General features: G+C 37.8%; 1 protein-coding gene across 3 annotated transcripts in view; it reads left to right on the forward strand.

Annotated features, from left to right (window-relative positions):
* The window catches only part of phkb (phosphorylase kinase, beta), an 89,384-nt gene that overhangs the window by 43,789 nt on the left and 30,659 nt on the right, over positions 1–14,936 (forward strand). For all 3 annotated transcript variants that reach the window (XM_052149026.1, XM_052149016.1, XM_052149009.1), the window contains 4 exons: positions 6,805–6,862; positions 7,082–7,159; positions 7,879–8,037; positions 10,232–10,326. In XM_052149026.1, coding sequence (XP_052004986.1) covers positions 6,805–6,862; positions 7,082–7,159; positions 7,879–8,037; positions 10,232–10,326 — 390 coding nt within the window. The remainder of the gene's footprint in view (positions 1–6,804; positions 6,863–7,081; positions 7,160–7,878; positions 8,038–10,231; positions 10,327–14,936) is intronic.

Here is a 14,936-nt window from a genome sequence, read left to right on the forward strand (position 1 = left end):
GGTTAGCATATCATCTGAAATGAAAGGTGGAAAAAAGAAATAGAATAAAGGGGAAAATTAATAGAGCTTTCACCGGGCACATTATTCCCTGTCTATTTGGGATGAGTTATGGCTGGCCTCAGGTTTTGCCCAGTCATTTGAGAAACAGATATTTTGCTGTAAAGTTTGGCAACAGATCTAATAAATGGCACTCATGCATTTTTATATACATCTTTTAATCTGGTGAAGACTTGCTTATTTATTTCAGTGTTTCCCATAGGATTTTTTCAGCAGCGGTGCTGCTGTGCGTGCGTCCACTAGTCTGCAAGGCCAGACCCGTATTTACGCATGTCAGTGAAGTAATAGCTTAAAATGACCTTATATAGATGTGTAATTCATATTCACTCCAGTGTTATTCTGACACTTGAAGTGCTCAGAAAATCACTTTCACTATTTTGATTAAACATAAACACCAATAGAAAATATAAACCTATCTAAAAGAACATCCATGTCACCACAGGACTCCAGACTAACATGCACCGATCAGCCACAACATTAAAACCACCAGCCTAATATCATGTAGGTCTCCCTTGTGCCACCAAAAGAGCTCTGACCCGTTGAGGCATGGACTCCACAAAAGTGTCCCATTTGATTGCACGCAGTATAAGCACGCAACTGACTGGTGCTGGCCACAGTAATATAAATAGAACTGGATCGCTGATGCAATGTTAAACTGCCAGCAGGAGGTGAAGCCTCCGGAAGTGTTCGGGCGGCCATCTTTGTATGCCCAACCTCTCATAGAGCATCAATGACTGACAGACGAAAAAGCTGATACGACAGTTCAATTTCGCCCTCTAATGACATTCATGTTTAATGTTTGATTTTCTTGTTATGGATAATATTAGTTACGAGGGAGAAGATTTATGCGAATCGTGATGTCAGAGTATCCACCTCCCCAGTCTATCAGTGCAGCACAACAATCACCAAAGGAGGCGGGAAATTTGTACTCAAGTTGAAATGTACATTTGAAAAGCTGTAATATCTGCTTGTTTAGGGTGCTAGTACTTTATTACCCCCAAAAGGGACTTTAAAATAGTCAGACCGGGATTTCTAAATCACCTTAAATGTCTGGGATTTGCTTGTTTTCACATTGAAGTGCTCTCTGTAATCAGTTTAATTCATTGTCCTCCAGTCGAACCCGTATCAGTTTAATTTTAACCAGCTTTGCATTGCATGTCTCACTCAGGCACTCTGTGTGTGACAGAGGGAGCGAGAGTGCGCTCTTATTAACATCAAGTGAACGCGAGAACAAGGCACTTTTTGATGAAAACATAAAACAAGTAATTCTGAACAAACACTTTGATTATCACAATAAATAAGTCTGAAAATGTCTGTTTGTATCTTACCTCAGTTTCAGTTAACTTGTTTACAGTCAGCCGATCTGTTCGCTGATGAAGTTTGTTAGAGGTCGATATTGTTTGATATACAGTAGATATACATAACTTGCTCGGGCTTTCAAGAAACAGGAAATATTCCCAACATTAAATAAATAAATACTTACATGTGTAGGAAATTTGTGTTGTAGGGATGTACATGCAGATTTCAGATATAAAATTGGTGATTGAATGACTAATGTTTACTTGCTGAAATTCGATGATTTCCTATTAAATCAATAGGGACATTGATGTCATGAGCAATCCAGTTCTATGTATATATCAGTGGTGCAGGCAAGTGTTATGTTGCATTATGGATATTAATGAACCATGTGAAATGTCAGTAGGTAATAGCGGCGCTCTTAATTCAGCCGCTCCTGTATATATAGGGGAAACACTGTATCTATCTCTCTGGAGAATGCAAGAGCTGTGGGCAAATCTCATTTGATTGGGTTGAATTGAGAGTATATTAACTCCAGAATTAGTTTAGTAACATGCTGCATCACAATCTGATATCTGAAAAGGGGAATATTTAACCGGCAGCAAATATATCATATAAGCTGCTGGAGATGCTCTCCCACAATAAACACACCCACTTATAGCAGGAAACAGGAAGTCAGTGAAGAAATTGGCTCTTATTGGGGCTTTTTTCTTTGCCCCCTGAATTTTTATACCTAACAAACTCACCCTGCACAAACAAGAAATACCATAGTAGTACCAAGTTTGAACAAACTCTTATGCTTAAACTAGCCTAAGATGGTTTTTGCCTGCCAGAGAGACAACCCTAAACCAGTTAAGACTTGCAAACCAGCTCCATATTGGTTTGCTGATTTTAGAGGGGATTTAGGTGTTATTTAGATTTTTTCGGCCAGTCAGACTGGGAGACCAACTAGACGAGCTTAAACCAGCCAAGACTAGCAAACTAGCTAGTCTTTGCTTGTCTCCCAGGCTGGTCTGGTTTTCTGGTTTTTGAGGGGTTTAGAGGATTTTTGCCAGGCTGAGAGACCAGCTAAGACCAGCAAACCAGCTAGTCTTAGCTGGTCTCCCAGCCTGTTCAGGCTGTTCTGGTGTGTTGGCTTTAGAGGGGATTTAGGTGTTATTTAGTTTTTTCTGCCAGTCAGACTGGGAGACCAGCTAGACAATCTTAAACCAGCCAAGACTAGCAAACCAGCTAGTCTTGGCTGGTCTCCCAGCCTGGTCAGGCTGATCTGGTTTGCTTGTTTTAGAGGGGCTTTAGGCATTTTTTCAGCCAGCCAGACTGGGTGACAAACTAGACAAGCATAAATCCAGTCAAGACTAGACAACCAGCTAGTCTTTTCTGATCTCCCAGCCTGGTCAGGCTGGTCTGTTTTTCTGGTTTTAGAGGGGTTTCGTTTTTTTCCATTCTGAGAAACCAGCTAAGACCAGCAAACCAGCTAGTCTTAGCTGGTCTCCTAGCCTGGTCAGGTTGGTTCTAAGGTTGGTTGGAGGGTTCTAAGCATTTTTTAGCCAGCCAGGAATTTCAGCTAGATTAGCCGAAACCAGCTAAGACCAGCAAGCCAGCTTAGGCTCATTTAAGCATTTTTTTTTTTAAGCAGGGATTCCTTTATAACTTTGTAATTACCCTGTAAATATTATGGTGCCTGTCAACCTTAATCAATCTGTACCATTGTATATGTGAAAGTACCATGGTATTACCATTTTATACCATTTGCTGTACCCTGGTACCACCACTTTATTTTTTTTGGAAGTGTGATAGTCCTTTACTTGTAGAGGGAATAAAAACCATGTAATGCTATTTCATCATTTTTGTCCAATTCTGTATACATTAAATATTTAAACTCTCTTTGAATTAAGTTCTTGATATCTCCATGCCATTAGTCTGTCTAGACAAATACAAGCTCTGCATTGTTGGAGTTTCCGTTCTATTGAACCCATAACTAAGTTATGATGGCAGATGCTGTAAAGCCTGATAGTGACTGAATGCCCTCTGGTGAATGTTATAATCTTACTAAGTAATTGTGGTAAGTGAAGCCAAAAACCCATGGGACTCCTGTTTACTATCAGAGTAGGCCTCAATGTCTGCTCTTACCTATCCAAGAGACATTTATTCAATATATCTGCCACATTTAGCCACTCTATTGCATTCTCTCTCTCTCTCTCGCTCTCGCTCTCTCTCTCTCTCTCTCTCTCTCTTTCTCTGTGGTTATAGAAACTGTGATTTTGAGGAGAAAACTGATTTTTAGTATTTACACTAGGTTTAATGAACTGTAAGCTTCTCTGCCCAACCAGTGTTAAGAAATCATGGTCTTATATTCATGAATAATGGTCTTTTGAATCAAATTAGTTTTCGACGTTAGTTAGAGAGTAGATTAAATTTGTTATTTTCTTATAAGTTTTAGAAGATGGCTGCGAGTACCCCCATTTTGTCCTGAAACAGCTTATGTGTGACACGCCAATGAAGCGAGACCAGTCCAATTAACAGCCTTTATTTCATTACATCCTAATCTCTCGCTCTTATCTCCTAATGCCACAGCGATTGTCTGCCGAGATTGCCAGCAGAGATAGAGAAGTCTTAATTACATTTGGGAAAGGTTGAGAGGAATTTGGTTCCCCGTCAGCCATTAAAGTGAGGTTTAGATTTTGTACCTCTTAAGCAGCTCACAGAATTTCTTTTTCTAGAGACAGATCGTTTGAATTGAGGTTGTCGTATAACTGATAGTGATGAAAGAGGATCATAGAATTGCATTACGAATGTTTCATGCTAGGAATAATGAGAATATTGTGAATGCATGAGCTTATAAGCTTTATACATTTTAATTGCAGACTGGAAAGTGGGTTGCTAAATACGGTATGACTGTGTGCAGTAAAACAACATCAAAAAGCACAAAAAAGGCTTATCCGTATTTGTTTGGTGGGATATTAATATGAATGTTTCTGATGAATTTCTCCTTTAGTACACTCAATCTGCCACACATGTACACATGTAGCTTTCTACAGAGCTTTGGTAAGCACTTAAATGTTGCTGTTTTTTTAAGCTTTCAAATGAATGAGATGAAACGTGCTGCAGTCTCATAATTTGAATTAATCATTGCTTTTTCACACTGAAAAACCATCTCTACATCTGAGTTGATTTTAATTTCAAACCCAAGTGATTCATGGCCCAGCTCTAGGGAACGGGAGATGGAGCGCTATGGCTTTTAATGGAGTTTCTGCTTGACTGCTATACTGATACTTTACTTAGACATAATTGTTTTCTGTTTTCCTCAACTGTTGTAACTGGAAAATAGAGGTTGTCTGGCATTTCCTCTTAGTGGTTTGAAGGCTTCCATTTTATGCACAGTAGATGCATTTTGCTGCAGGTTATAGATTGCTGTAAGTCATTCAAATCAGGGGTTATGTGGTAATCATAATTTACTAATCATTTAAACATTTTATTTTAGATGATTTCAATCTATTAACCATTATGCAATTCACAAAAGCACACATGACAAATTATTTTGTATTTTTTTTTTATAGGTAGTTGATGTGAAAGACATTTGTAAAGATGGCATTTCCTATGGTGTGACACGCTACAATCAATCAAAAACAATTTTATAGTTTTGATAATATTTTTAATCATTATTATGCATGAAACTTTTATGACTTAAAATTCACTTGTTACATTTACAATGAACTAGTGAAGGCAAAATGGTGAAAAACAACTAAGAAATGTAACCAGTTACATTAAATCAGATATACAGTGGCAAGAAAAAGGATGTGAACCCTTTGGAATTAGCTGGTTTTCTGCATTAATTGGTAACAAAATGTGATTTCATTTTAAGCAATGTGCTTAAGCTAACAACACACAAAATAATCTTTCATGTCTTTATTTAATACAACCCATTAAACATTCACAATGCTGTGAAAAATTAAGTGAACCCTCTGATTTTAATTAGTGGTCAATTCTCATTTGGCAACAATTACATCAACCAAATTTTGGACCATTGTTCCATATGTAACTGCTTCTGCTCAGCCCTATTCTTAGGATGTCTAGTTTGAACAGCTCTCTTGAGGTCATTCCACAACATCTCTATTAGGTTAAAGTCTGGGCTCTGACTGGGCCACTCCAAAAGTTGGATTTTCCTTTTTGAAGCCATTCTGTATTGGATTTACCTCGATGTTTAGGGTCATTGTCCTGTTGCATCACCCAACTTCTACTGAGCTTCTGCTGGCATTATCCTGTAGGATATCTTGATAAACTTGGGAATGTATTTTCCCTTGATGATGGCAAGCAGTCCAGGCCCTGAAGCAGAGCAAAGCAGCCCCAAATCATGATGCTCCCTCCACTATTTTACCTTTGGGATGATGTTTTCATGTTGGAATGCAGTGCCCTTTTTACGCCATACGTAGTGTGATGTGTACTTCCCTAACAATTCAACCTTCATTACATCAGTCCACAAAACATTTTCCCAGTAGCATTGTGGGGTGTCAGGGTGGTCTCAAACCTCAGGCTTGCAGCAATGTTTTTGTTGGAAAGCAGTGGCTTCCTTCGTGGTGTCCTGCCATGGACACCATGCCTGTTTAATGTTTTCCAGATAGTAGACTCATGAACAGAGATGTTCACCAGTTCCAATGATTCCTTCAAATCTTTAGCTGTCACTCTTAGTTTCTTTTTTACCACATTTAGCATTCTGCGATGTGCCCTGTGAGTCATTTTGGTTAGATGGCCACTTCTAGGGAGAATAGATACTGTATTAAATCATCTCCATTGATAGAACATTTGTCTAACTGTGAACAGGTGTATATCTAAGCTCTTCGAGAAAACTTTGCAAGTATTTACAGCTTCATGCAAAGCAATAATTGTTGATCATTGGTCTTCTGATATCTCTTTTTTGTGAGGCATGGTCCTTGTCAGCAGATGAATAGCTTAATTGGATGCCAGGTTTGCCAACTCCTGTCTCTAATTAGCTTTTATTGACATAAATAGCCTAGGGGTTCACATACTTTTTTCCAACCCACACTGTTAATTTTTGAATGATGTATTCAATATGTAGAAGAACAATACACTCATTTGTGTGGTGTTAGTTAAAACAGATTGTGTTTGTTCATTATTGTAACTGAGATGAAGATTAAATCATATTTTAAGACAAATTTATACATGCAGTAAATGCTAGTAAGTCCAAAGGGTTCACTTATTTTTCCTTGCAACTGTCACTTTCATATAAATGTATACATTTATACATTTACTACTAAAATCAAAAATCTTGAGGATCCTTCCAAGTCTATGGACATGTTATGCAAGTTCAAATAAACTGTAATAATTGCAACATGTTCATTAATGTTTTAACATGTTCTTGAATTATTATTTGATCAGTTAATGTAATACATTTTAATGTATAGTGTCTTATTTTCTACTCTATATTCTTTTCAGCTCTTTGACGGGATCGAGTGCGAGTTTCCTATTTTTTTCATCTATATGATTATTGATGGTAAGATTCATGGATATTATTCTGTAGCCTCTTTTATATGATTCATATAAATATTGTGAACATAATAACACAGTTAATGAGTTTGCATACCAGTGCTGAGCTTGCTGAAAGCAAAACTGCCTGCATAAACAGACCGTCTCTGAAAGGGAAAAGCAGCATTGCCCTGGAAGACAGGAAATGTAATGTCTGTAACTTCCTTTTTATTCACTCTTTATTCAGGTGTGTTTAGGGAAAATCCTGCTCAAGTCAAAGAGTACCAGGAACTGCTAGAAGCTGTCATTTTCCAGTCATCTGAGGGTAAGAGGGATGCAAACACACATATACACACATCGTTTTGAACAAACAACTTTGCCAAAGCTTGTCACGTTGAGATGGCCTCTGTATGCCAGCCAGTGTCCTCCTTTCTCCTTCCAATGAGTGTTATTTCCCCATTACTCTTCATTAGAGTGGTCCTTCCGTATTCATCTCGCCCTCACTACGTGTGATTTCCTCAGACACACAACAGCGATGCTACTTATTCTTTAAACAGACTAGAACACTGTCTATTCCCCGCAGACTGGCAAAAACAGCTCTCATGCTGTCTGTCAGTCCTTCAGACAACCAATTAGTTCAACTCTTTTCAAGTGTTTACTGTGGGCCTTAGCAATACAGATGAGGACTGCCCTGTCGACTGAATTATGTTTGACAGAGAAAAGGTCAATTTTATGTCTAGGCTGGATGCAGTACTGATATTTTTTTTTACGTTGGGCTATATTGTGCCTTCTGTAATGTGAATATTAATATGAATATTAAGGGAATAATGTCATGCTATTCTTTGGTTGCTGCGTTACTATAATGTTACTGCACTGTGTGTTTCAGCACAGCTGGAACGCTATATTGATCAGTCAAAATTGAGGACCGGAATTATCCTTTTAATAAATGCACATTAACCCCACTACACAAAAGCATTTCATATACTGTACATACACAAGACACCATGGCAGTCTTCGAATTGCATCTAATTTGATTCTCCACAGGCCATGCTGTTATCCCTAAGTACTACTATGTGCCGGCAGACTTTGTGGAGGCTGAACAGAAAAAGCATGGCAGCCAGAAGCGTTTCCCTAGCAACTCAGGGCGTGATGGCATGCTTTTCCTCTGGGGACAGGCCCTTTATAACATCGCTAAGCTTCTGGGTGAGTCTCAGATCCATCTCCATCCACTCCTGCTTAGCCCAGGAGTCAGGGCTGCCTCATACAACACAGATACACACCAAAAGATTGTACATTTATGCAGTGACTTTATGCCATTGACTCATTCATTCAGCCCACTCTAAAGAGAAGTGCACCCTTTTAAAAACAGTTAAGGAATGGTTTATTTGCCTAAATTATGAGATAATGTTAATATAGGTCAAACAGTTATAGCCGAAATTTGTTTTATAAATCATATTCTGCTGTTTTTGTTTGCAATCTGTGATGTTAAAGGAATAGTTCACACAAAATTGAAAATTCTGTCAATATTTACTCACCCTCATGCAGTGAAGCACATATATTTCAAAATAAGAGTCCCAGTGTATTTTGGGCTTGTTTATTGTAAAAGTAATCCTGCGATATTCACCAAATATTTTTTTCTTCTTTATTTCTGGTTATAATTGGTATTTTGGTTGCAAAATATTCTGCTTCTGTGATTTTAATTTAATGTGGATTATTGTAGTCTCTGTCTGGCCCACCCTGTCTCAGGAAGGATAGACTAAAAACATTTTTTAACACGTTAAAAATATCGATTTTAAAACTATAGTCGTAAGTCTGAACTAATTTTATTGTTATTTGCACAGATATATGAACTAAGGTTTCCATGGTAGAAACTGAGCATTACATTTGTAATAAGCAGATTAATCTGTTACTGCCTTTCTTCAAACACATTATTGTATATAAAAAACCAACATTGGTAACCTCAACTTAATATGTTTTGATATATTGGTGCATAAACCAAATGTAAAATTATGTATATACTATGTATGTGTGTGTGTGTGTGTGTATATATATATATATATATATATATATATATATACATACATACACACACACACTCACTGGTGGCCAAAAGTTTGTAATAATGTTCAGATTTTGCTGTTTTGGAAGAAAATTGGTACTTCAATTCACCAAAGTGGCATTGAACTGATCACAAAGTATAGTCAGGGCATTACTGATGTAAAAAACAGCACCATCACTGTTTGAAAAAAAGTCAATTTTGATCAAATCTAGACAGGCCCCATTTCCAGCAGCCATCATGTAATTTAGTAATCATGCTAAATGGCTAATTTGGTACTAGAAAATCACTTGCCATTATATCAAACACAGTTGAAAGCTATTTGTTTCATTAAATTAAGCTTAACGTTTTCTTTGTGTTTGTTTCTGAGTTGCCACAGTATGCAATAGACTGGCATGTCTTAAGGTCAATATTAGGTCAAAAATGGCAAAAAAGAAACATCTTTCTTTAGAAACTCGTCAGTCAATCATTGTTTTGAGGAATGAAGGCTATACAATGCTTGAGTCTGACTGTACACTACAGTCTTCAAAGACAAAGGACAACTGGCTCTAACAGGGAAAGAAAGAGATGTGGAAGACCAGATGTGCAACTAAACAAGAGGATAAGTACATCAGAGTCTCTAGTTTGAGAAATAGATGCCTCACATGTCCTCAGCTGACAGCTTCATTGAATTCTACCCGCTCAACAAGAGTTTCATGTAAAGAGAAGAATCAGGAGTGCAGGCCTTATAGGAATAATTGAAAAGAAAAAGCCACTTTTGAAAAGAAAAACAAAAAGAAAAGGGCAAAGAAACACAGACATTGGACAACAGATAATTGGAAAAGAGTGTTATGGATCTTAACCCCATTGAGCTTTTGTGTGATCAGCTAGACTGTAAGGTGCGTGAGAAGTGCTCGACAAGACAGACACATCTGTGGCAAGTGCTACAGGAAGTGTGGGGTGAAATGTCTCCTGAGTATCTGGACAAACTGACAGCTAGAATGCCAAAGATCTGCAAAGCTGTCATTGCTGCTCATGGAGGATTTTTTGATAAGAAACCTTTGAAGTAGTTTAAGAAGTTTTGAATATTTGTTTCAAATTATAATAGTATTATTATAGTGTGCATCCACATTGATTGATATTGTAGCCAGTGTATGCACCGCAGTATAATACAGATGAAAAGAGACATTGTTATTCTGTGAAAAGGGCTTTTTTTCCCCCGTTGTCTCCAAAGAAAACATGCTCTGTAAAAATGAACAGGTTAGATTTGCTTTTGCTTTCCATCACATTCTAAATAGACAGGTTTTAAACACAAATTAACTGAAGAAGCCTGTTACACCATATTCTCTATTTTCTGTTCAGTGGATGGTCTGATCAGCCCAAATGACATCGATCCCATCCATCGCTATGTACCACGGCAGGCTCAGAGGAACGTCAGCATGCGATACTCAAATCAGGTAAGCTGCATCCCATCTAGCTGTATTCAGCCAACTATTGGATATTTAAATGTATAACACATAAATGGAAGACCTGTGATGCTTCCATGTAAAGGGATAGATCACCCAAAAAGGAAAATCCTGTCATTTAATCACACTTATGTTACAAACCCCTATGACTGTCTTTCTTTTGTGGAAAACCAAATGTGGTTGTTAGGCAGACTGTTTGTCTCAGTCACCATACACTTTCATTGCATCTTTTTTCCCATAAAATGAAAGTGAATGGTGACTAAGATTGACACTCTTTAAATCATCTCCTTTTGTGTTCCACAAAAGAACGAAAATCATGTGTGTTAGGAACAACATAAGAAAACTATGACAGAATTTTCATTTTTGAGACAACTAGTCCTTTAATCTCTCTCAGAACCACATTTATATTTTGCTTCAGGCTTTAGAAAAATCCCTGACATCTCCATATCAACACAAACCCCCACAGTTGACTTCTCTTGCAGATTCATTCCTTGCAGTTCTGTTTGCTCTCAAAGACAGACCACACTGTTCTTGATAAAGAGAAACCTACAAACACTTGCTGTTTGGTAGCTAGCACACAGTTACCTCGTCTGTCCCTACAAACAGTCTGCAATATCTCTTTGATACAGCATCTGCTTATTTCAGTTAGTCTGTTAGATTTGAGATCTTGCGTGATATATGTAGCAGTCGGGAAGCTGCTTGTCAGCAGTCCTATTGCAGTGACGCACCATTATTATAGTCATTCTATATTATGTAGTACTAGCTACTGAATATAGATTTTGTGGAGGAGTGGGAGGTTGGAGCTATTAGAAACATCACTTCTTCTCAAGAATGAGATCTCATATATGCAGTAAACTTTAAAGAAGATGTTGAGATTAGGGTGGGTGATAGAGTTAAATAACATCTCAATATTCTTCACCCTTTTGGTTACATATTATATTTATATTATGTATTTCCTCTAAAATGGATTAAAAGGCAGTTTTTTCAACCAGAGGAATCGTCATTTCAACCAAGCAGACATTGTTGTCATGTACTCAATTAGCATTTTATTAGGAACCCCTGTACATGTATTTATTAATGCGATTATGTAATCAGCCAATCGTGTGGCAGCAGTGCAATGCATAAAATCATGCAGATACGGGTCAGGAGATTCAGTTAATGTTCACATTTACCATCAGAATTGGGGAAAAAAATTTGATCTCGGGGATGAAAATTTGATTTCGACCATGACATGTTTGTTGGTGCCAGACGGGCTGGTTTGAGTATTTTTGTAACTGCCGATCTCCTGGGATTTTCACGCACACCATTCTCTAGAATTTACTCAGAATGGTGCCAAAAACATAAAACATCCTGTTACGGAAATGCCTTGTTGATGAGGGAAGACAGAAAGGCTACGTTAACTCAGATAACCTCTCTGTGGGCGAATTGTCTACAACAGCTTAAGACCACGACAGGCACTTTATTAAGACGGCAGTGTTCCTATTAAAGTGCTCAGTTAGTGTAGATTCATAATGTTTGATGTAAGACCTAAAGCAAGCATTTAAAATCTAGTTAAAAATAATAATTTAGTTAAACAGCAATATTCTACTACATGTATTTTTACTTGAATACATGTTTGAGTGATGACCCAAATACATTTTTGAATCAGAGTTGTTAATTGATTAATTAAAACACAGTTGTAATAGATAATTTGACTGATATTGGCTTGGGAGCGCAAGTCTCTCTCATGAGAGTCTAATAAGAGGCGATTAAAGGCAGGCAGTTGTTTTATTCATGAGTGTTGCCCCGCTACATGGGACACTGGGAGGAGCCCTGCTGCTCTGAAGGAGGGCACTGCATATTGCACAATAATGCGTGGCACACTTGTCTCTTTGGTTTTCTGTCAAATATGCACTGACTAAAAGGGCTTACTGCTTTGGCTGCTGTTTCTCTGTGTGACAGTGTGTGTTTGTGGATGTATGTAGCTATATGAAGTGTCAGTTTACATTTGTTTATATATTACTTTGAGCATGTTTATGCAATATTTATGCAAGTACTCATGAAGTACATTATTTAATTTTATTGCCAGTTCGTATTTATGCACATTCTTAGCATATACTTGTCCTCTTAACAAGTCTCCCATACATTCTCCCAATTGTGGAAGCAGATCTTCATTCTGAACCATGCCCTTGCTTGTAGATTAGACAAGCCTTTTCTCCTGATTGATGATGGATGTGCCCTGTTTCAACAAAGCACAGATGGAGCTCTGTTTAAATTTAGAAACGATTGTTCAGCAGAGCAGCCAAGGTGTAGAAGCAGCCACATCTTTTTACTTTTTTTAAACAGTGAGAACAACCTTTGAAATGCTTCCCTCGCTCAGATGCCTGAGCTCAGGGGATGGGGCCTTTTTGCAGTTATTTAGCCTCCCAAAAGCTTTAATTCTTTGATGCATATTTAATTTAATGCATTAAGACAGAACGCAATCCCATTGTTTTTGATGGCCGTGCTCAACGACTGTATTTTTTACTGTGAAAACAGGATCTGTGGTACTTCTTATAGGAAGAGATTGTTTAGAGTTTGAGGAGAGGACTATGGGGATTGGACGGCGAGCGCCTTTGACTCGTTCCACATGAATCTCTTGTCTGCATATATTTCTGTGGGCTGAGTCACATCATAAAAGCCTTCAAGGGATTTCCAGAACACGGCACAAATAAAAACCACAAACAGCGAAGAGATATCAGTGGCCATATGGTTTGTGACATGTATACAGATGTCACAGGAATCCGTGTAGGGAGACATGTAAACAACGTGCACATATATTCAGTACAAGCAGTGGTTAAATTGGGCTTGAGCAGTCCAGAACGGCATTCCAGCATATTGGACAACATTTTTGTAAAAAAAAAAATAAAAATATGTCAGCATGTTTGTCCATTATTTCCATTTCTTGTATTCTCCAGTACAGTTGTTGTTTGATCCATTTCACACATCCTTCTCCATTGGCTCCATTTAGCCAGTGTAATTACTCAAACAAATTTGAAGTTCATTACATTAGATATGCTCAAGTCAGTTGTGGATGATTGTTGAGGTGGTGTATTTGAGAGAGTTTCCCTATAGCAGCATGTGACAGCATGCCCCTGTGTACAGATGCACCTTACTCTTCGGCCTGTATCTGTTCCATATAAATAGCAAAATATGCAACCAACTGCGCACACATTTCTGACATCCACTGATACACAGTTGCCATTTTGGTATATGAAAAACTGTATACCTGGAAAGCTTTCTGAATCTGGGACCACTCGCATCAAAAGCAAAGATCATACAAGGCCAATGCACCGTACAGTTTTCACTGTTAGTTTTCACTACCCAGTTTAGTGTTTGATGTTTTTTTTTTTCTATGTCTGGATTTTTTTGTAAATATACGGTGGGGTTTACTGGTGTAAATGCTCCTATTTTGCACTCTTTTATAATTTAATACAAGTACTCTTATTACAAATAATATTATCAAAATAACAATTTGAGGTTGATATGTACATATATTTCTCTGTATAGTACCAATTACTAAAAATGTAATTAATGTTTTTTTTAATACATTTTATGCTGATATTGGCACAGCTCTAATAGAAAGACACATAGAGATGTATGGAGCATATTTACACATGCACACATTTAGTCTTTGTTGGGGAACTAATTCACCTTTTTCTTGTTGAGGTTGCTCTTCCTGGTTTACTATGAATGACTCTTTATAAGAGTAAGCAAGTGGTGTCTGTATGTGTTTTAGCATTTTTGAGCACTGAGCCCTAAAAAGGTAAATTTTCTTTTGACATTTCTATTGGCTGTCAGTACACACATGCATACACATCATTGAGTGTGACGAAACCACCTCAATTGACCACCTCTGGGGTGAGAGACATAAACAACAAACTTCACAGTGCATGAGAGAATAGGTGATGGGGATGATGAGTTGCAAATATTACAGAGAGATAAAGAAGGTTGCGTATTTGGGCTGGCAGTAGAGATATTCTGTGCTTGCAGAAACATATTTGTTGATAGAGCTGAAAGTCATTCCTCAAACATCTGCAGAGCGGTGACAGATGCATTGGATGTTTATCACCGACAGCTAGCAGATGTGATATATATGGCAAAACATCACTTATATGTCACTCAAGTTCACACTTTACGCCTATTGCATACCGCACGCCAAAGCAGAGCAGAAGCATATGTTTTTCAGCAGCCATGTTAACAGGTTTGAGTTTTTACATTGGTAGCAGAAGCAGTACAAGGCAGAAGCATCGCAGCAGCAGGACTGCAACGATAGTTTCAGTGCCGAGTCTACAGCCGTGGCCAAAAGAATTGGCAGGGACATTTTGTGTTTCGCAAAGTTTTCTGCTTCAGTTGTTGTGGTGTTGATTCACATTGTTTCCAGATTATTGTGCAGAGTGATCAGATGCATTTTAAATAATTGCAAATTGCTTCATTTAACTTTATCACAAAAACACAAATTTCACAGTTTTTTGGTCCTGGCACAAAATCTCCTGCCAACATAATTTCACTAATCATATCAGCAGCACCAGGGAAAGTGTGAATGAATACTAGTCAGGCGAAATCACTTTATCATTCTGATT

The sequence above is a fragment of the Xyrauchen texanus genome, chromosome 2 (genome assembly GCF_025860055.1).
Source record: "Xyrauchen texanus isolate HMW12.3.18 chromosome 2, RBS_HiC_50CHRs, whole genome shotgun sequence".
Taxonomy (NCBI): Eukaryota; Metazoa; Chordata; class Actinopteri; order Cypriniformes; family Catostomidae; genus Xyrauchen; species Xyrauchen texanus.